Raw genomic sequence first — 18,855 nt, 5'->3', positions numbered from 1 at the left:
AGTCTCTTAGTTGTAGCATCTTAGTTTTACCCGTGGCCCGCCAGTCCCCTCTTTCTTCCCATCTTCTCTCACCTTAAAGGTTTTTCATTTTCAGTGTATTGATCTCATCCTTCCCTGCGGTGGGGTACATAATGAGAAGAGGCTTCTGAAGCAGCCACAGCCTAAGGGTGATTGGAGGAAGCTTTGGGGTCGAACACTTGGGTTCTTTGCTAATGTTCAGATAAAACACTGCATGTGGTGGGTTTTCTTATGACTGGTGGTCTAGCAGGACAGCAGTGGGGTAACAGAGCTGCCCCTGGCTCCAGGCTGGGGAAGCACTGGGCCCAGTTCAGGGGGTTGAAAGTTTTAGAGCCCGGTTGAGCATGCACTGTGCTTTGGGCTTTTCAGCCCCCTCTTTTTCTCAGAGGCTGAGAGAAGGGGGGAAAGCTGTTTGTTCGCCCCTCTCTTTGTTTGTCTTGTCTAATTTAACTTACGTTATTTATCAAAAAGACAGGTTATTTGGAAAACCAGATGGACCCAGGCAAAAATCATCTGGGTTTTCTAAACGTGAAAAATTAGGTTCTGGGAGCCCAGGAGGGAAGACTGTGTGTGTGTGTGTGTGTGTGTGTGTGTGTGTGTGTGTGTGTGTGTGTAGTGAGGAGGAGAGAAGTATTGAGTAAATGTCTCCAGTCATTTTCAGAAAGAAATTATAATATCCCTCCCCTCGTCTTAATTGAAACTAAAATGAGGAAACTACTTGCTGTTGATGCCTGGGTGTGCTGAAAGGTTCTGGTTTTGTTTTTTGAGATGGTCTCCTGTGTAGCCCAGGCTAGCCTCAAACTCCCACACCTGCCTCTGCTTCCCAAGTTCTGGATTTACAGAGGCACACTACCAGGGTCGGAAAGGCTTAATTGACCAAGAATGAAAACAAGCCAGGGCTGTCACAGCAGCGGCTGATGGCTTTCTTTGCCCAGTCTTTGTCTTATTCTACAGAGCAGAGAGATCAGCAAGAGATACAGGGAGCTGAGGGGTTTCTGGAACACAGACCCTGGCTTCCTTCTGGCTGTCAGTGGCTTATGCCAGGGCTTTACAGTCTGTGGCTCTCTTACCTTTGGGAAGCAGCACTGTTAGGAACGAGCTGAAGCCAGGGCCTGTGGAACAGAGCTCTTAGCTACAGCCGAGGCTATGCTCTGACTGCAAACCTCAAACCATCCTATTCAGAGGGCACACAGGCAGAACAGAGCCAAGGCCTTTTGTGGCCTGAAGAATCCTTGACAGCAGAAATAACACTTGTCCCATTGTGAGTATCATTTTTTAAAATGTCATTGGACTGTGAAAGCCACTTAATAACTTGATCTCATCTGAATAATCTGACTTAATGCTCGCTCCACAGTTGTGAGGATTAAATAGAAAAAATGGAAATTGTCTGCCTCCAGGCCTGGCCCAGGAAATCTCAGTGAATGGTAGCTGGGTGAATGAGTTCACAATCTAAATATTAAGCTTGCCTGAGTGTCCCCAAGGCTCAGAGCATAGCAGGCCAGTAACTGGGACTGATACACTGTCCTGCTGAGCCTGGAGCCCAGAGCTTGTAGCTCAAGCTGAACGTTTGATGAGCAGCTCTGGTGTGTGGGGTGAACCCATCCCTGAAAGCTTTACTGCTGGGAAGTTTCTGAGGACAGCTTCCTGTGTTCACCCTTTGAGACTTGTCTCAGCCACAGGGCACCCTGCAAAGTCCGGTCTCTTTCCACACCACCTTGCAGTGGTGACAGGGTCTATAAAGGCATGGCCAGCTCAGATCAGGTAGGGACAGTACAGAAGAGCCATTCTAAGCTCTGAGCTCCTGTGGGGACCTGAGGCTGCCACAGGCTTAAGTTACCACTCAGCTTCCTTTGCCTGATCCTGTTTCTTTCCTGTTTTCACGGATACTGAGCCCAATATCTCACTGGGAACTGGGGGTTGCCTGTTGGTGTGCTTGATGCAGAGTCTCATGTTGCCCGGGCTGGCTTGAAACTTACTATAAACTTTTTTTTTTAAACATTTATTTATTTATTATATGTACACTGTAGCTATCCTCAGATACTCCAGAAGAGGGCATCAGATTTCATTACGGATTGTTGTGAGCCACCATGTGGTTGCTGGGATTTGAACTCGGGACCTTCAGAAGATCAGGTGGTGCTCTTAACCACTGAGCCATCTCGCCAGTCCGGAACTTACTATAAACGTTTGATCCTCCTTCCTCTGCTCTCTGAGTGCTGGGATTACAGCTTTGCACCATGCACTACCATGCAGGGCTGAGGCATTGCTCTGGTACACCCCCAGCCAAAGAGCAAGGGCACTTTTTTTTTTTTTCTTTTTTGAGACGGAGCTTCACTACGCAGACCACGTAGTCTTACAGATCCCCCTAGCTCTAGCTCCTGAGTTCTAGGATTAAAGGTTGGTGACTCCATGCCATTGCAAAAATAATTTCTTAGTAAGCATTCCGAGTGAATGCTACACTCTATCACCTTCGGTCCTGAGGAATGCAACCTGTGAGCCTTGGAGGTCACTGGAAAAGGTGGGATTTCAGCGTTGGTGGCGTTGAGGGTTCTCTTTTTGCCCACTAGAGGGCAGCAGCGTCTTAGTAATTACCTCATTGAGGCTTCCAGGAAGGGGTCCCATCCTCCTCACTGTATCCTCTCCCCTGGTGTGTAGGCCCTTCTTCTGAAGGAAGAAAACTTTCTGAGTTCTCTAGGCTTTAGCTTGTCAGTTTCAAGCTCTCTTTACCTCCAGCACTGAGCATCAATCAGTCTTCCTGCTTTTTCCTCCCCTTCCCAACTGGGCAACCTCCTTGCCTGGGCTCTCCCACCTCTCACTGGGAAGGCCCACAGTAGATTTGTTTTCTGTGTGACAAGGTAATTACAAGCTTGGAGCTCAGAGGCCCAGGGGCCAGTCTGAGGATGGTCACATCAACCTGACACTCCTGTTCTGCTAACATTATTGATTTTTTTTTTTTTTAGTTTTATTTATTATGATTTTTTTTTAAATGTCTGGCCCTGGTGACATGAGCTATGAAGGCAGGAAGGCAGGTTTGCTTGTCATAATTTTGTTTTTGAAGCTACTGGTCTTGGGGCTAGAGAGATGGCTCGGTGGTTGAGAACACTGAATGTTCTTACAGAGGACCCAGGTTCAATTCTCAGCATCCACAGGACAGCTCACAACCATCCATAACACCCTCCTCTGACCCATACCCAAAGGGTACTTGATATTATGAGATAGGCTTTCAACTATATAGCCAAACATCAGGCACTCACATAGGGCACATACATACATGCAGGCAAAATAATTTTTTTAAAAAAGAAAGAAACCACTTGTCTGACCATCAACATCGCCAACACATCTTTTCTGATGACCTCCAAGGCTAGCATCCTCACCCGGCTCACAGATTGAATTCCTCAGGAATGAAAGGGATACAAACTTGACATTTTATTTATTTATTTATTTACTTACTTACTTACTTACTTATTTATTGGATTGTTTCTTTCCGTGGAGCCCGGGGCCACCGTGCCTACCTAGAGCTTACTTTTTTTTTTTTTTTTTTTTTTTTTTTCCGAGACAGGGTTTCTCTGTGTCTTTGAACTCACTCTGTAGACCAGGCTGTCCTTGAACTCAGAAATCCGCCTGCCTCTGCTTCCCAAGTGCTGGAATTAAAGGCGTGCGCCACCACTGCCCGGCGACCTTACCCTTTTTTTTTTTTTTTTTTTTTTTTTTTTTGGTTTTTCGAGACAGGGTTTCTCTGTATAGCCCTGGCTGTCCTGGAACTCACTTTGTAGACCAGGCTGGCCTCGAACTCAGAAATCCGCCTGCCTCTGCCTCCCGAGTGCTGGGATTAAAGACATGTGCCACCATGCCCGGCTAACCCATTTTTATTATGGTTCTCAATCCCCACCATTTCCAGAGATTCTGCTGCAGGAATGTGACTTGGCAGAAGAGTGGGGACAGCAAGAACAAAACTTTTGGCTAGCAGCCCGCACTTTACCCAGCGACCCTTTATGGCTTTCCTGCTACCTATTAGTTTATCTAGATTAAGCCACTCAACACCCTGCATCTTCCTCTGGCCTACCCTGTGTGGGCAGTTCTAAACCAAGCCACCCTATGCACCTTGCAAATTTTTTTTTGCCCCGCCTTCCTCCTCCGCCCCCCTCCCCCCCGCCCCCTGCGCCTTGCAATTTTATTTCTTTACTTTAGGGAGGGGAGTATACATGGGTCTCTATAGGCTGTGAGATGGGCACCAGAAGGAACTTGAGGAGACCTGCCTGACCCATCCCATCCCCACCTAGGGCTTCCAGAAGCCTCCCTAACAGGGAAGAGGAACTTCAGGCATTAGGCAGTGAATTATGGGGGTGGGGAGTGAGGTCTCTGAACTTCAGTGATGGTGGTGAGAATTAGCTGAGGCCCAGGGCGATTTGTGGGGCCGCGTTCCCTGGAGCCTGTTTTCTCTGAGCGTGCCAAGAGAATGAATAAATCATTGTTCAGGGGCGGGATGCAGCTGCCGGGCTCCTCCCCTCGGCACATGCCTAACTTCAGCTCCTCCATTGAGGGCCGCTGGAGCAGAGCGCTTTATACACCCAGCTCCCCAAATCCTATTGAGACCGCCCCCTCCGCACGAGCCACTGGCTTCAAGCCCATTCACCATGGCCTTTTGTGCTAGGGGTTAAGTGGTTACATGTGGGGGGCACCCAGAAAGGATCTGTCAGGCCCTGAAACGCTGCACTAATATGGTGCCCTCCTACTGATGAATGGGATGGGTGGAGGAGAGGTGGGCGGCCAGAGGATAGGGTGGAGGTGAGGGAAGGGGATTATGGAGCCTACAGAAGCAGCTGCTAGGAAGGGGTATGCTTAGGAAGAATGAGGAGGCACCCCCTTCCCTCATTCCTCCTTCTGTTCCGCTTCTCTCATCTAGCCACTCCCGCTGTGGGCCCTGGGCTGTTCCACAACCTCGGGCTGTGGATTTGGCTTCTCTGATCTTTTGGAAGGTGTTGGGAAAAGATATTCACTACTTGAAGGTGTTACAGAGAGTTTCCATGGTTTCCAGCAACCTTGTTCCTTTTCTCTTGGGGTATGGGAGTAGGGATAGAAAGAATATTCATTTTCTGGGTTCTCGTGGTGTAGTGAGTTTGAAACTGCCCCACTGAACTTTAAAACCATCCTCAGGCTTTGGATCCAGGACAGCCAAAGCTACCCAGAGAAACTCTGTCCCAGAAAAAAAACAAAAACAAAAACCTTCCTTGGGGCTGGAAAGATGGAGTAATAGTTTGGTGGTGGTGGCGGTGGTGGTGGTGGTTGTTTTAAATCTTGCTGTACAACTCTGAGGTCCTAATTTCATTCCCCGGAATCCATGGTGGAACAGGCTTCCCCTGCAAGTTGTCCTCTTAAGTCCCAAGCACGTGTGTGCCTGCATTCCCTTCCCCACAAGAATGAATGAGTGAATGAATGACACCTTCCCTTAGTATGGATGTGTAGCTCAGAGGTTTAGCATTTAAGATGTCCCCCAGTTCAGTCCTCAGCACAACAAATGAAAACAAACCCACAAGATACAAAAATAAAAGCTTCCTCAGTGTCCTCTCATGAGCCGTTTGGGTAGAGAAATCAAGAGAGAAGATCTCAAACAGGCTGCGTTTGATAGCACTTGGCCTTTAACCCAGCAGGGAGTCTCTGTAAGTGCCAGGCCAGCCTGATCTACATGGTGAGTTTGAGGCCAGCCTGGTCTACATAGTGCATTCCTAGGGCTACATAGTGAGACCTTGTCCAAAAGATTTTGTTTTTTAAAACAAAAAGATTTAGATTTCTATATTTGGTTATTTATTTCCTTTCTTACTTTTTTTTTTGGGGGGGGGGGGAGACAAGGCTTCTCTGTGTAGCCCTGTGTCCTGGAACTTGCTCTATAGACCAGGCTTACCTTGAACTCAGAGATCCGTCTACCTCTGCCTCTCAAGTGCTGTGATTCAAGGCGTCTGCTACCACCCCTAGCTAGGAATTAAAAAAAAAAAAAAATTTTTTTTTTTTTATGTCTTTTGAGACAGGGTTTCTCTCTTTTTTTTTTTTTTTTTTTTTTTTTTGGCTTTGTGAGACAGGGTTTCTCTGTATAGCCCTGGCTGTCCTGGAACTCACTCTATAGACCAGGCTGGCCTCAAACTCAGAAATCTGCCTGCCTCTGCCTCGCAAGTGCTGGGATTAAAGGCATGTGCCACCACTGCCCGGCAGGAATAAAATTTTTGTTCACAGAACATAGAGAGTGATTCCCAGGCATCTCAGTGGCTCCCGTGAAGCCTGCAGCACCAGGGGTGGGAGCACAGCTCAGTGGCAGAGTCCCTGCCTAGTATGTAAGAGGCCCTGAGTTTTTGACTGGGACCCTAGCCAACACTAAAAACTGTTTTTCTGCCCCTAAGACAATAAACAAAACCAAAACCAAAAAAGAAGTGTAAAACTTCTGGTTTTAGAAGTAGGCCACCCTCATTTCCTATCTGAGAAAACAGCCGACATTTTAACCCAAGTCACAAAGTCCCTTTGAGATAGCCTAAGGTGGCCTTGACCTTTAAGAGGTGGAGGAAAGGGGGTGAACAAAACTAGGTCACAGGCTCCCTGGCCCTTCCTTTCCCAAGAACAGCCAATTCTGGGGTGCAATCTTCCTTCTAATCTGCCCTGGGGCTCTCGGGCTTAAGTCAAAGGTCCTTCAGTGTTGTGCCTATGTTTTGAAGCTCAAATAACAAAGTTCACAAGTAGCTTATGTCCAACTATTCTAAAGGCACACTAGCCTTGTACTTGCTGTAAAAAGGTTGAAATGTTTGTCCAAGTTCCCAGAGCTGCCAGAGAAAGTGGACAGGTGATATCAGGAAAAGAGAAGAAAGTGAACACAAGTAGTGAGTATAACCTCGACGGCTAGGATGTTCTGCAGTGTAGTAGTTAGGGACTTCCCCAGTTACCAACCTGCAGCCCCAGGCTGGATGGTGAGCTGAGTTTTCAGCCGAATGTCCTACTTCAGCTTCATCCCCAAGTTCCAGCCACTCTAGGATACGCCATCTTCTTTCTTTTTCTTTCTTTCTTTCTTTCTTTCTTTCTTTCTTTCTTTCTTTCTTTCTTTCTTTCTTCCTTTCTTTCTTCCTTTCTTTCTTCCTTTCTTTCTTCCTTTCTCTCTCTCTCTCTCTCTCTCTCTCTCTCTCTTTTTTTTTTTTTCAAGACAGGGTTTCTCTGTATAGCCCTGGCTGTCCTGGAACTCACTTTGTAGACCAGGCTGGCCTCGAACTCAAAAATCCACCTGCCTCTGCCTCCCGAGTGCTGGGATTAAAGGTGTACGCCACCATGCCGGGCCAATACTCTATTTTCTTAGTGCCCTCAGAACATGCCGTCTCCGAGGCCCGCTGTGTGTTGGTGATTTCCATTCAGCCAAGCCCAGTCTCTGATAATAGCCTCTGGAAGCTTTCCCCCCTCTCCTGTGCTCATTCTGTTCTCCAGCAGCTCTGCCGCAGGGCCCATCCAAGTCTGGCGTCTACTCTTCTCTGTTTCCTTTTCTAAACGAGGAGCCCTTTGAGACTGCTTGATTCTGTCCTGAATTCCTACCGCAGTACCTAAGCCGAGCACTTTGTGGCTGGGCACTGCTTGTGAGTGGATGCTTGGGAAGAGACTAGGTTGCTGAAGCTCAAAGACTAAGATCCCATCCACCCCTCTCCTCTTGGGCATACTGACCCTGAGACGTCACCTACCCATTAGGAGCCCTCATCTTTGTCCTTGTTGCCGGGGAATTTCCTCTCCTCTTTTCTCCTTGTCCTATACCGCAGACCCGGGGGCCTGAACCTGGCTACTCACTGCTGGCCTCTCTTGCCTCTGTCATCTGTCCCTAGCTAATACGTGCATGCGTTGTGTATGCCCATGTGTGTGTTTGTCTCTGTATACACACATGGAGACCAGAGGTCTACTTTGAGTATCTTCCTATGTTCCTCTGTACCTTATCGTGTTTTTTTTTTTTCAGGTTTATTTTATGTGAATGAGTGTTTTGCTTGTAATTATGTTCATGCATTGAACGTGTACCTAGTGCCTGGGGTGATTAGAAGGCTTTGGAGCCCCTGGAACTTGCAGTTGTGAGCCAGCATGTGGGTTCTGGGAACTAAACCATAATCCTCTGCAAGAGCCAGTGCTCTTACCTGCTGAGCCACCTCGCCTGCACCTTCACCTGATTTTTTGAGTCTCTCAAGAACCTGGACTTATCTGATGTCAGCTATTCTGACTAGGCACCCAAACTTAGGTCCTCAAACTTGTGCAGTAAGCAAAGACTTGATGCGCTGAGCCAGGCCCCCATCCTGTTTGCCAATATTTGTGATGTTTACTTCTAGGTCTTCATGATGGTCTGGCCTGCAGCTGAGCCCTGGTTAGCTTGTGGTTTCTTTGTCTCTGGCCTATACAGGGAGATGGGTGAATGCAGTCGAAGATACTTCTATATTTGGGGAGATGGATCCCCCAGCGTCCTGACTGGAGAAGCTGCTGGTGATTAACAGTTTTCTTCTGTCTCCAGACATAGATAGCCACGGCTTCCTGAGCCTTTCGGGCTCCACAGTCTCATGTTTCTAGGAAGTCTGGAACAGCCGGAATCGCTGTATGCATCATTTATACAATGTTGGAGTGTCTCCTGCCAACATCACCCTTGACCAAGAGGCTACTGTCTCTTGGATCCACTTGGCTTATGTGTCACTGTGCCATTTGGAAGCAACTGGCAGGGGGTTGTTTTTTTTGTTTTGGGGGTGTTTGTTTTTTATTTGGTTTTGTTGGGGGGTGCTTCTTATTTTGAGACTGAGTCTCACTGTATAGCCCTGGCTCACCTGGAACTTGCTCTGTGGACCAGGTTGGCCTTGAACTCACAGAGATCCATCTGCCTCCGCCTCTGAAGTGCTGAAATGAAGGGTATATGGCATCAAGTTCAGTCCAACTAGTTTTATAGGATGATAGAAGCCAGGCCTGGTGACACAGATCTATCATCCTTAGCTACTCCGGGGGCTGTAGCAGAATCTCGAATTTAAGGTCAGCTTGGTCTACAGAGAACAATGGAATTATTGAGTGAGCTGTACCAGGTTGGGGTGTTATGATGCAAAGTATAATATAGTCTTCAAATCAACAATCATAATTGGTACACAATTTTAAATTTTATCTCGTGAGTATGAGTATTTGCCTGTGTGTAAGCATGTATATCACATATGTTGCCCGTGGAGACCAGAAGAGAGTGTCAGATCCCCTAGAAGAGGAGTTATGGCTATCACGAGCCCCCGTGTGGGTGCTGGGAAATGAACCCAGGTCCTTTGCAAGATCAACAAGTATGCTTACTTTTACTCTTCTAATTGAGCTAGCTCTCCAGCCCCTCTCTATAGTCTTTTTTTTTTAAGATATATTTACTCTTATTTTATGTGTATGACTGATTGCTTGCATGATGACCATGTAGAGGCCAGAAGAAGAGGTCTGATCCTCTGGGACTGGAATTACGGCCAGTTGTATGCTGCCTCATGGGTACTGGGAACAAACAATTGTCCTCCTGCAGGAACAGCAGAACAGCAAGGCTCTCTGGCCTGGATCTATAAATCTGTTTACCATGTTGAACAGTGAGACTCGCTCTCAAAAAAAGAAGCACCCCCCCCCAACAAAACAAAACCAAATCAAAATACATATATGTATGTATGTAGTGGAAGGGTTCAGAAAATACATATATGTATGTATGTATGCATGTATGTATGTAGTGAAAGGGTTCAGTACCGTATGCAGTTGAAGACTTAGCACTTTTGCTTCTTGTTTCTGAGATCCTGGGTTCTGCTGGGTCAGGAAGTTTGGGCGTCTAGGGAAGAATGTTTCTAGCCAGGAACACAGAGATGATTTCTTTATGTTTCAGACCCTTTCAACTTCTACATGATGGCGGATCTATCAGGATCTACAGGATCTATCGTCTTGATGGAGACTATCAAGGGCAAATGAACTGCTAGTGCTTACCGAGGGTTAGGCAGTCCCCTTCTGGGGAGACATGAACAGATACCACTCCCACTAGAGAGGGCAGTGATGCTAGACTCAAGGAGCAGTCCCATCAAAGTCTAGCTTGATGAACCAATGAGTTGACTGGGGGTGCTTAAGGTTTGGGGCTCACTCACAGTGCCATTGATAGCTCAACGGCAGTTAGGTCAAAGGCACCTGAATCCAGCTGGGTAGCCACTCACAAAATCTGAATCCCTGGAGCTCCCAACACAACTAGCAGGCAGTGTCACTGAAGAGTCTCTGTTGCCCCAGAGACTCTGTCGCCCCCCCCCCCCTTCAGTTTACAGCAAACAGCTACACAGTAGCAGTGAATGATCAGAATCTAGGGGTACCTCGTTGTGCTAGTGTACTAATTCAAGAATCTTTTGATTACCAGTGAGATAAATTCCACTCAGGTTGGGTATGGCAAAATATGAACTTCATGGGAAGGCATAAAAACTAGAAACTCAGGAAGCAGAAGCTGGGACGTTAGCCAGCCATTTGTCTTTGAGCTCCTGTGTGTCAGTACCGTTTTCTCCTAGTACATAGACTTGGCTTCTTCCACTTGACAGGAAACATGATTGCTGCAGCCATAGTTTGAACTGTGACTTACCTGGAGTGGGGCTACTTCTTAGTTATATACAGAGAGAGAAGGAGGGAGGAGGGGAAGGGGAGGAAGAGAGGGAGAAACATATACATAAATAAAAAATAAGATCTTAAAGAAAACTGGCTGGTGGTGATGGGACACGCCTTTAATCCCAGCACTTGGGAGGCAGAGGCAGGCAGATCTCACTGTGCAAGTGGAAACCAGCCTGATCTACATAGTGCTTTCCAGGGTAGCCAGGGCTACATAATGAGTCTCTGTTTCAAAACAACAAACAATAAAATTCTCATAGCATTTAATCAAATAGGTACAGTACAGTGAATGGGGTCTTTTTAAAAAACAGGTCCAGAAGTCAGAAAGGTGCTCAAAGATCCTAAAATAGAGTAAGTGGGGATGAACAGAAAATTCTCGGCAGAAAAGGTGCCGAGCTGGAGCACAGAAAGGACCACAGCGGGTGCTGCAGCAGGATCAGACCCGCACCATGGCCTCATCAATTGCCGAGCCCCTGGGAAACCCAGGAAGGAGGCATTTCATCACCATGTCTGCAGCAAGGAGAACCGATGGATCCGTAGCGCCTGGCCAGGGTGGTTAGGAGATGACACCGGACCTTAGAAGGCTCTCGGGTCAAGCCGCGGGAGGAGGCAGTTCCTGCGCGGAGAACCGAACCGGCCCACGTGGGTCAGACCGCTCCGCCCAGCCGCGCAGACGCCGCTGGACTCCGCAGCCCAGGCTGGGGCTAAGGGCGCTGTGCCGGGGCCAAGCAGCCGCGCCACCACGCGTGCACGCGCAGGCCCAGGAATCCCCCACCCTGCAGCGAGCAGAACCCGAGGGACCGTAGCAAGCCCCGCAGGAGCGGGCGCCTCTAGGCCGTGAGTCCGGGCCCTGATGGAGGGCTTGGGGCCCAGCCGCCGGAAAGCGGGTTAGGGAGCTGCCTCTGCAGAGATTAGGGTCACAGAGCTCGGTCCACTGCGAGTCCGCCAATCCCCATGCTACAGCCGCTCCCATGCCCCCATACTGTGGGTTAACTTGGGAAAATCCTGATCTTAGGATGTCTGTACTCATTTCACTGACTTTTTGAACCGGGATCCTTAGCCCCGCCCCACCCCAGCTTCCTTTGAGGCCAGATTTAGGACACATTTTAAGAGAGAGGGCGAGGGAAAGAGAGTTGGTGTGTGTGTGTGTGTGTGTGTAGGGGGGGTGTCTTCAGGCCTTTTTTCACAAGCCAAAGGAGTGAAACATCTGTCCCAACCTCAGTCTCTCTTCATGACTTCTGCCCATTGCTGGGTGTGGGGAGGGGTGTGGGGAGGGTCGCTGCCACCCTATAGGGGAACCTTCCTAGTAGCTGCTTGATTGACTTAATAGTATGTCTCACTCGTGAGGCCTCAGTTCTTCCAGTCATACTCAGTTCTTCCAGTAGCCGGGCGTGGTGGCGCATGCCTTTTTTTTTTTTTTAAATATTTTATTTATTTATTTATTATATGTAAGTACACTGTAGCTGTCTTCAGATGCACCAGAAGAGGGCGTCATCTCATTTCAGGTGGTTGTGAGCCACCATGTGGTTGCTGGGATTTGAACTCTGGACCTTTGGAAGAGCAGTCCGGTGCTCTTACCCACTGAGCCATCTCACCAGCCCCGGTGGCGCACGCCTTTAATCTCAGCATTCGGGAGGCAGAAGCAGGTGGATTTCTGAGTTTTCCAGACAGGGTTTCTCTGTGTAGCTCTGGCTATCCTGGAACTCGCTCTGTAGACCAGGCTGGTCTCAATCTCATGAGATTGGCCTGCCTCTGCCTCCCAAGCGCTGAGATTAAAGGCGTGTGCCGCCATCACTTAGCTTTTGTTCCTATTTCATAACTGTAATTTTGCTACTGTTATGAGACGTCATGGAAATGTTTGTGGTTTTCTGTGGACTTATGAACTATACCTGTCTATATCTATACGTCTGTATAGATGTAGACATATGTTCCTTTTACTAGTATTATTTGTTGTTATTTAACTGGACATCTTTTTTTTTTAATTATTAGCATAGCCGTGTGTGTGCATGTGTATGTATGCACACATGCATGTGGGTGAACAGAGAGGCCTGGGCGGGGAGGGGGGGAGGAGCTGGTGTGAAGCCAGCGATGCCGACAGTTGTAAACCATCTGACTTGGGAACATGGGTCCTCTGGAAGAGCAACCAGTGCTCTTAACTGCTGAGCCATCTCTCCAGCCCCTAAATTTATATTTTTAATTGAACGAGGGTCAGTGGAAAGGCTGTGGCAATCACCCAGGTCAAAATGACCAGGGCCAAAGGAGAGTTTGTCAAAATGTGGACAGTGAGGTGGGCACGGGAGGAGGGTCAGTAATCCAGGGTGCTCCTAGGCATGGCTAGATAGACTTATCTTCAGACGGCAGAGCTGTCCTGCCCAAGGACCCTGAAAGGAGAGCTGTCAGGATGTGTAGATCTGAAGAACTGGCGGTAGGTCATAGGGTTGAGTAGGGGTTGAATCTGGGCTGGACACAGATCTGAGAGTCACCTACACAGGATGGTTCTTGAAGCTATAACAGGATGAAGTGACCTTGGGAGAAGTTTGTAGAATGAAGACATGGTCAGCCTTAGAGGGGAAACCTTTCTGTGAGGGAGACAGACCAAATAATCAGAGAGAAGGGAGGGACACCATTGCAAGGTTCTTGGGCTCCAGGTTGCCATTCTATCCTCTCCTGCTCTGACTCATTCTCCTTCTCCTTCACAGTGCAGATGTTCGCTGCCATCCAGCCAGGACTAGCAGAGGGGGCCCAGTACCCAGGGAGCCTGCCTCCTGGAGTATGCCAACCAGACCTCCAACCAGACAATAACTCCAACTTTGTGGAGAGTGCTAAGGATGCCAATAAGAACTGGCATGGTGTGCCAGGCAAAGCGGATCCTATTCTGATAAGGAGCTCCTCTGAGTCACCCTCTGATAACCAGGTCTTCCAAGCCACCGGGTTCCCTGAGGCCGGCGTCCGCAGTCCCCCGGAGGGTGCGGAGATCCCTGGTGCTGAGCCAGAGAAGTTGAGCGGTGCCAGCAGTGTCTGCTCTCCTCTGGAGGACATTGGCTATGCCAGCAGTTCCTTGAGCATCAACAGCTTCAGTAGCAGTCCAGAACCTGTCTGCGATACCCCTCGAGGTCCGAGCCCTCTGGATCCCCTTCTGCCCTCTGTGGCCCAGGCCTTGCAGCAGCTGCAGGCTCAGGAGCGCTACAAAGAACAGGAGAAGGAGAAACACCATGTGCATTTGGTGATGTACCGGCGCTTGGCGCTGCTCCAGTGGATCCGGGCTCTGCAGCACCAGTTGGTCGACCAGCAGGCCCGACTGCAAGAGAGCTTTGACACCATCCTAGACAACCGGAAGGAGCTTATCCGCTGTCTGCAACAGAGGGAAGCACCTTGCAGGCACCAGGACCAGGGCTAAGGGTGTGCACAAGTGTGTGTGCACAAGTGTGTGTGCACAAGTGTGTGTGTTTGCAGGCTTTTGAGTGGTTATGCACAAGGAAGGATGTGAGTATTAGCTGGCATGTATGCAAGTAAGCATAAGTGAATATCTATAGTAAGCAGGTATGTAAGGCATGTGTGTTTATGTATGCATGTGTGGCTAGGTACCCAGGAATGTGTATATATATTCCCGAATGTAGAGACAGAAGATATATATGCATGTGTATCAGTTTATATGTACAGGCTTGTGTTGGGTGTGTGTTGAGACTTACACGTTCCAGTGCTGGCATAAGAAACACGTGCTAGGAACGTGTGTATTTGCAGAGACTTAAGGGCAGGTGTGTGTAAATGTATGTTCAATTGCACCTGCAGGGCGTCCACCCATCTCCTGTGTTCCCAAAGTCTACCCCAGCTTGATACTCAGTACTGAGTCTCACCTCACAGCTTCCTGGAGAAAGAAGCCTCTCCCACTGTCATAGATCTGAGGGCTGTGGCCTGTTCTCCCGTCCTGAGGGCTGTGGCTGGCCTGTTCTCCTGCAGTTTCCCAGGCTACCTTTCCTATCCCTTCCCCTCCAACCTTGCTCTAAGACCACTGTCCCTAATGTTGGCTTGTTCCTAAGAGTTTTTTTTTTTTTAATTTGGGGTGGTTGCTTTTTGTTTATTTTGCTTATTCCTGTACAAGGGATCGAGCCCAGAGCCCTGTGCATGCTAGGCAAATGTCTTACCACTGAGCTGCACACCCAGCCCCGGTTCAGAGATTTATTGGCTGCACTGGCCTTCCTGTGCACAGGACAGTTTGTGAAGAATTGGTATCAAGGGAGGGAACTGGCACAGTGGTGGAGGCTGCAGCAGGGGTGGGAGTGGAGATAAAGAAAGATACAAGAAACTGTTCTCTTAGCTGGGTTCTGGTGGTGCACATCTTTAACCCCAGCACTCAAGAGGCTGAGGCAACTGGAACTCTGAGTTCCAGAACAGCTTCGGCTACAGAGTGAGTTCAAGGACAGCCAGGCTACATATAGAAAGAAAGAAAGGAAGGAAGGAAGGAAGGAAGGAAGGAAGGAAGAAAGAAAGAAAGAGGGGGGGAAGGGAGAGGGAGAAGAAGGAAGGAAGGAAGGAAGGAAGGAAGGAAGGAAGGAAGGAAGGAAGGAAGGAAGGAAGGAAGGAAGGGTGTGTTGTTTTGAACCCTGTCTGGCTCCGTGGGAGGTGGCAGTGGGAGAGAATGACTCTGGTAGAACTCTGTGAAGAACAGGAGAATTCCCAAACACACCATCCTGCTCCACTGTGAGGAGAGGCTGAAAGCCATACTGAGTTAAGTCTGTTGAATGGGACTGTGCATATAAGCATGCAGATCATGGACCAGATGCACCAAGGCCACGGGGAGTTGGGGGACCTCCCTTCTCTTCACCTTTCCCTCCTCTGCCTGCCTCGCTTTAGCAGCAGTGAATGTCAAATTGGTTTGGTTCTTTTTCGGAATCGGACTTTCTGGAGAAGCCAGAGCTCAGCTTTCTACGCAGTCAGAGGACAGGGTCAGTCCAGCTTCCTGAAGCTCTTAGGACATGCGGCCCCTTTGAACAGGGATTGGCAGGCCCTAGGGAAGGCTTCATGCTGTGAGGATGAATGTGTATTGGGTAGATCAGTAGTTAAGGTCCTGGAGCCCTTTAGTTTTGTTTCTGGGTGTCGAGATAAGGCAGGATCCTAGTGGGTCAAGCAATGACTCAAAGGAGGAGTGGGCAGCAGGTGACAGGGACAGCACTGGTGTTGTGTCTGGCCTCAGTCTCCCCATCTGCAAAGTGGGGACCCTTCCACACCATCTCCAAACAGTTCCATCCTTGATGGGAGGGTAGGTGAATTGTGAGCCCTGGGGACTTTTATAGTGCTTGCATGTTGAATGTGAATCTGGCCTCTGGACTGATGCAGCATAAATAAACTAAGGCAACAAATTCAATCGTTCCAGGATATGTTTTTGTTCTATCTGTTGCCTGGTGGTCTCTTTCACACTGAGTTCCACTTTTAAGCTGGAACCAAATGCTGGAAGCCTGGGAGATATTGGGGACAGGAAAAGCAGAAATAAATAAACAAATAAATAAATAAATAAGAAAAGCAGTATTTTTCCCAGCAGTGTCAGGGCCTCCCAGGCCGACAGTGGAGATTTGGCCTCTGCTGTAATAGCACCACAGGGGATTGCCCTTGTCCTGAGTCACACTTGTATTTGAACAGATTTGGAAGGCACATACCATAGACCCCTGTCTTGAAGGGTGCCTTGACTGCAAAAGGCCAAGGGTCATACTGGATTTGGTGGCACAGTCTTTAATCTCAGTGCTTGACAGGTGGATCTCTTGAGTTCGATGCCAACCTGGTCTACAGCAAGTACCAGGACAGCCAGGGCTACACAGAGAAACTCTGGGCACTGGAAAAAATGGCTCCAAGTTTAAGAGCATGGTTGCTCTTCCAGAGGAGCCTGGTTCAACTTTCAGCACCTACATGGAAGCACACAACTGTCAGAATTCCCAGTCCCAGAAAACCCAACACCGGCATATAGACATACATGCGAGCAAAACACCATTCCATGGGGGTTGTGTGTGTGTGTGTATGTGTGGGAACCCTGTCTCCAAAACAAAACAAAAAACACGGGGTCTTTACATGGCTCTGACACAGACGTAGTTTTATTTTACCTCATTGTCGTACTACAGACTGAACCCAGAACCTGCATATGTGAGACAAGTACTCAGTCCGATGAGCTGTGCCCCAGCCATAGTATTTAATCCATGCCCGACTGAGATATCAGCTGATAGCAATTTAGATGATCATCTTCTACTATGGTTTATATGATTATTTCTTAAGTATTCAAAAACTTCAGGCACTTTAGTTCATGTTTACATGAAGCTGCAAAGTACTTATTTAGCATGTGCACAGCGGCCCTCAGGTTCAGTACAAAAAGAAAAATTAGCATACATTTCAGGCTCCGGAGTAAATATCTAGTAATGCCGGCACTTGGGAGGTGGAGGCAGGAAGATCAGGAGTTCAAAGCCATCCTTGACTACACAGCCCCTTTGCCTGCTGAACCACCTTTTTTTACAAAAGCAATTGTTTTGTTTTGTTTCAGTAAGGAAGTTGAATCTAAAAATTTAAAATTTTCTTTTAAAACTGGGAGGAAGTCTATAAAAAAGCAAAGTTGTCCAATGTGCACTCCAGCATGCCTTTAATCCCAGCATTGGAGAAACAGAGCCATAGGGGCTCTGTGAGAACGAGCACAGCTTGGTCTACACAGCAAGTTCCATGACAGCCAGGGCTTCCCAAATGGGACCCTTACTAGAAAAACATACATACACACACACACACACACACACACACAAGTTGGAGTATCTCAACCTGGCAGCTTGTCATCTCAGCTTGGGAGGTTGGGGCAGGAGGATCAGAAGTTTAAGACCAGCCTGGAGTTGGAGTCAGAGTGAGTTCGAGGCTGGCTGGATTGAGCTGGAAGACACTGTTTCAAAATAGAAACAAACAAAAGAACTGTTCCTTTCCGTGAAGAGTTCTCTGGGGCTGTGAGATGCCTCTGTGTAGGTAGGAAGGAGCTCTTGGAGCCAGGACTGATGATGTGTTGGATCCCCAGGCCCTGAACAAGAAAACCTAACTCCTACAAGATGGTTTCTGATCTCTTCTACATGTGGTACACGTGGCTACAACTCATGCACATACATCAACAAACAATTGTTAAAAACCATAAGCAGCGCCTTGGAGGTCCCGTGGATCTGTGTCTTGCTTCAACAGTGTTTGAATGGAACAGACCCGCTTCCAGCCACCTTACAAGTCTCTCCAGTCGCAGCTTCCGGGACCATCTCCATGCTGCCTTCGGCTCCTAGGACCAGTCTGCACCATCTCTTCGCGGTTAGCTCCTACTCCGGATCAGCCATGACCTCTCAGATTCGTCAGAATTATTCCACCGAGGTGGAAGCTGCCGTGAACCGCCTGGTCAACTTGCACCTGCGGGCCTCCTACACCTACCTCTCTCTGGGCTTCTTTTTTGATCGGGATGACGTGGCTCTGGAGGGCGTAGGCTACTTCTTCCGCGAATTGGCTGAGGAGAAGTGCGAGGGCGCGGAACGTCTCCTCGAGTTGCAGAACGATCGCGGGGGCCGTGCACTCTTCCAGGATGTGCAGAAACCATCTCAAGATGAATGGGGTAAAACCCAGGAGGCCATGGAAGCTGCCTTGGCCCTGGAGAAGAACCTGAACCAGGCCCTCTTGGATCTGCATGCCCTCATCTCTGTGACTTCTTGGAAAGCCACTTCCTGGATAAGGAGGTGAAACTCATCAAGAAGATGGGCAACCACCTGACCAACCTCCGTAGGGTGGCAGGGCCACAACCAGCGTAGTCTGGTGCGCCCCAGGGATCTCTGGGCGAGTATCTCTTTGAGCGCCTCACTCTCAAGCACGACTAGGAGGCCTCTGTGCCTTCCAAGGGGCTCCCCTCTCTGCTCTGCACCAGCCCGCCCTGGGACCTCCATCTGAATAAACCTCTCAAGCCACTAGGCAGCTTTGTAACCGCCCTGGAGCCGCTGTCAAGTCTTGGACCAAGTGAAAATAAAGCTTTTTGAGACAGCAAAAAAAAAAAAAAAAAAAAAAAAAAAAACATAAAAACTTGGAAGAGTTCTTTGAAGGCTGAGGGGTGGTTAGCATGAGAGAGATGCTGGGTTTGAGCCCCAGTTCAGGGTGAGGAGGGTATAAAGTGGGAGCTAAGGGGCCGTCTTAGTTAGGGTTTTGTTGCTGTGAAGAGACACCATGACCAAGGCAACTCATAAATGC

The 18,855-nt window shown here is 48.6% G+C and overlaps 1 protein-coding gene and 1 pseudogene across 1 annotated transcript; both read left to right on the top strand.

Moving 5' to 3' along the window:
• The first annotated feature begins 11,197 nt into the window (after positions 1–11,197).
• CUNH1orf216 (chromosome unknown C1orf216 homolog) lies at positions 11,198–15,999 on the top strand. The gene is made up of 2 exons (XM_021160738.3): positions 11,198–11,469; positions 13,332–15,999. Exon 2 carries the CDS (start codon positions 13,337–13,339, stop codon positions 14,027–14,029), a length of 693 nt encoding a protein of 230 aa, XP_021016397.1. The 5' UTR covers positions 11,198–11,469; positions 13,332–13,336; the 3' UTR covers positions 14,030–15,999.
• Positions 16,000–17,902: 1,903 nt separating this feature from the next.
• LOC147004212 (ferritin light chain 1-like) lies at positions 17,903–18,526 on the top strand (annotated as a pseudogene).
• Positions 18,527–18,855: the final 329 nt, after the last annotated feature.

Source organism: Mus caroli, unplaced genomic scaffold (assembly GCF_978045245.1).
Source record: "Mus caroli unplaced genomic scaffold, Mus_caroli_1 scaffold_6, whole genome shotgun sequence".
NCBI lineage: Eukaryota > Metazoa > Chordata > Mammalia > Rodentia > Muridae > Mus > Mus caroli.
This window is presented reverse-complemented; position numbering and strand designations above follow the sequence as displayed.

Coding starts and splice junctions, on each gene's coding strand:
- CUNH1orf216 (XM_021160738.3), top strand. CDS start 13,337: ATGTTCGCTGCCATCCAGCCAGGACTAGCAGAGGGGGCCCAGTACCCA.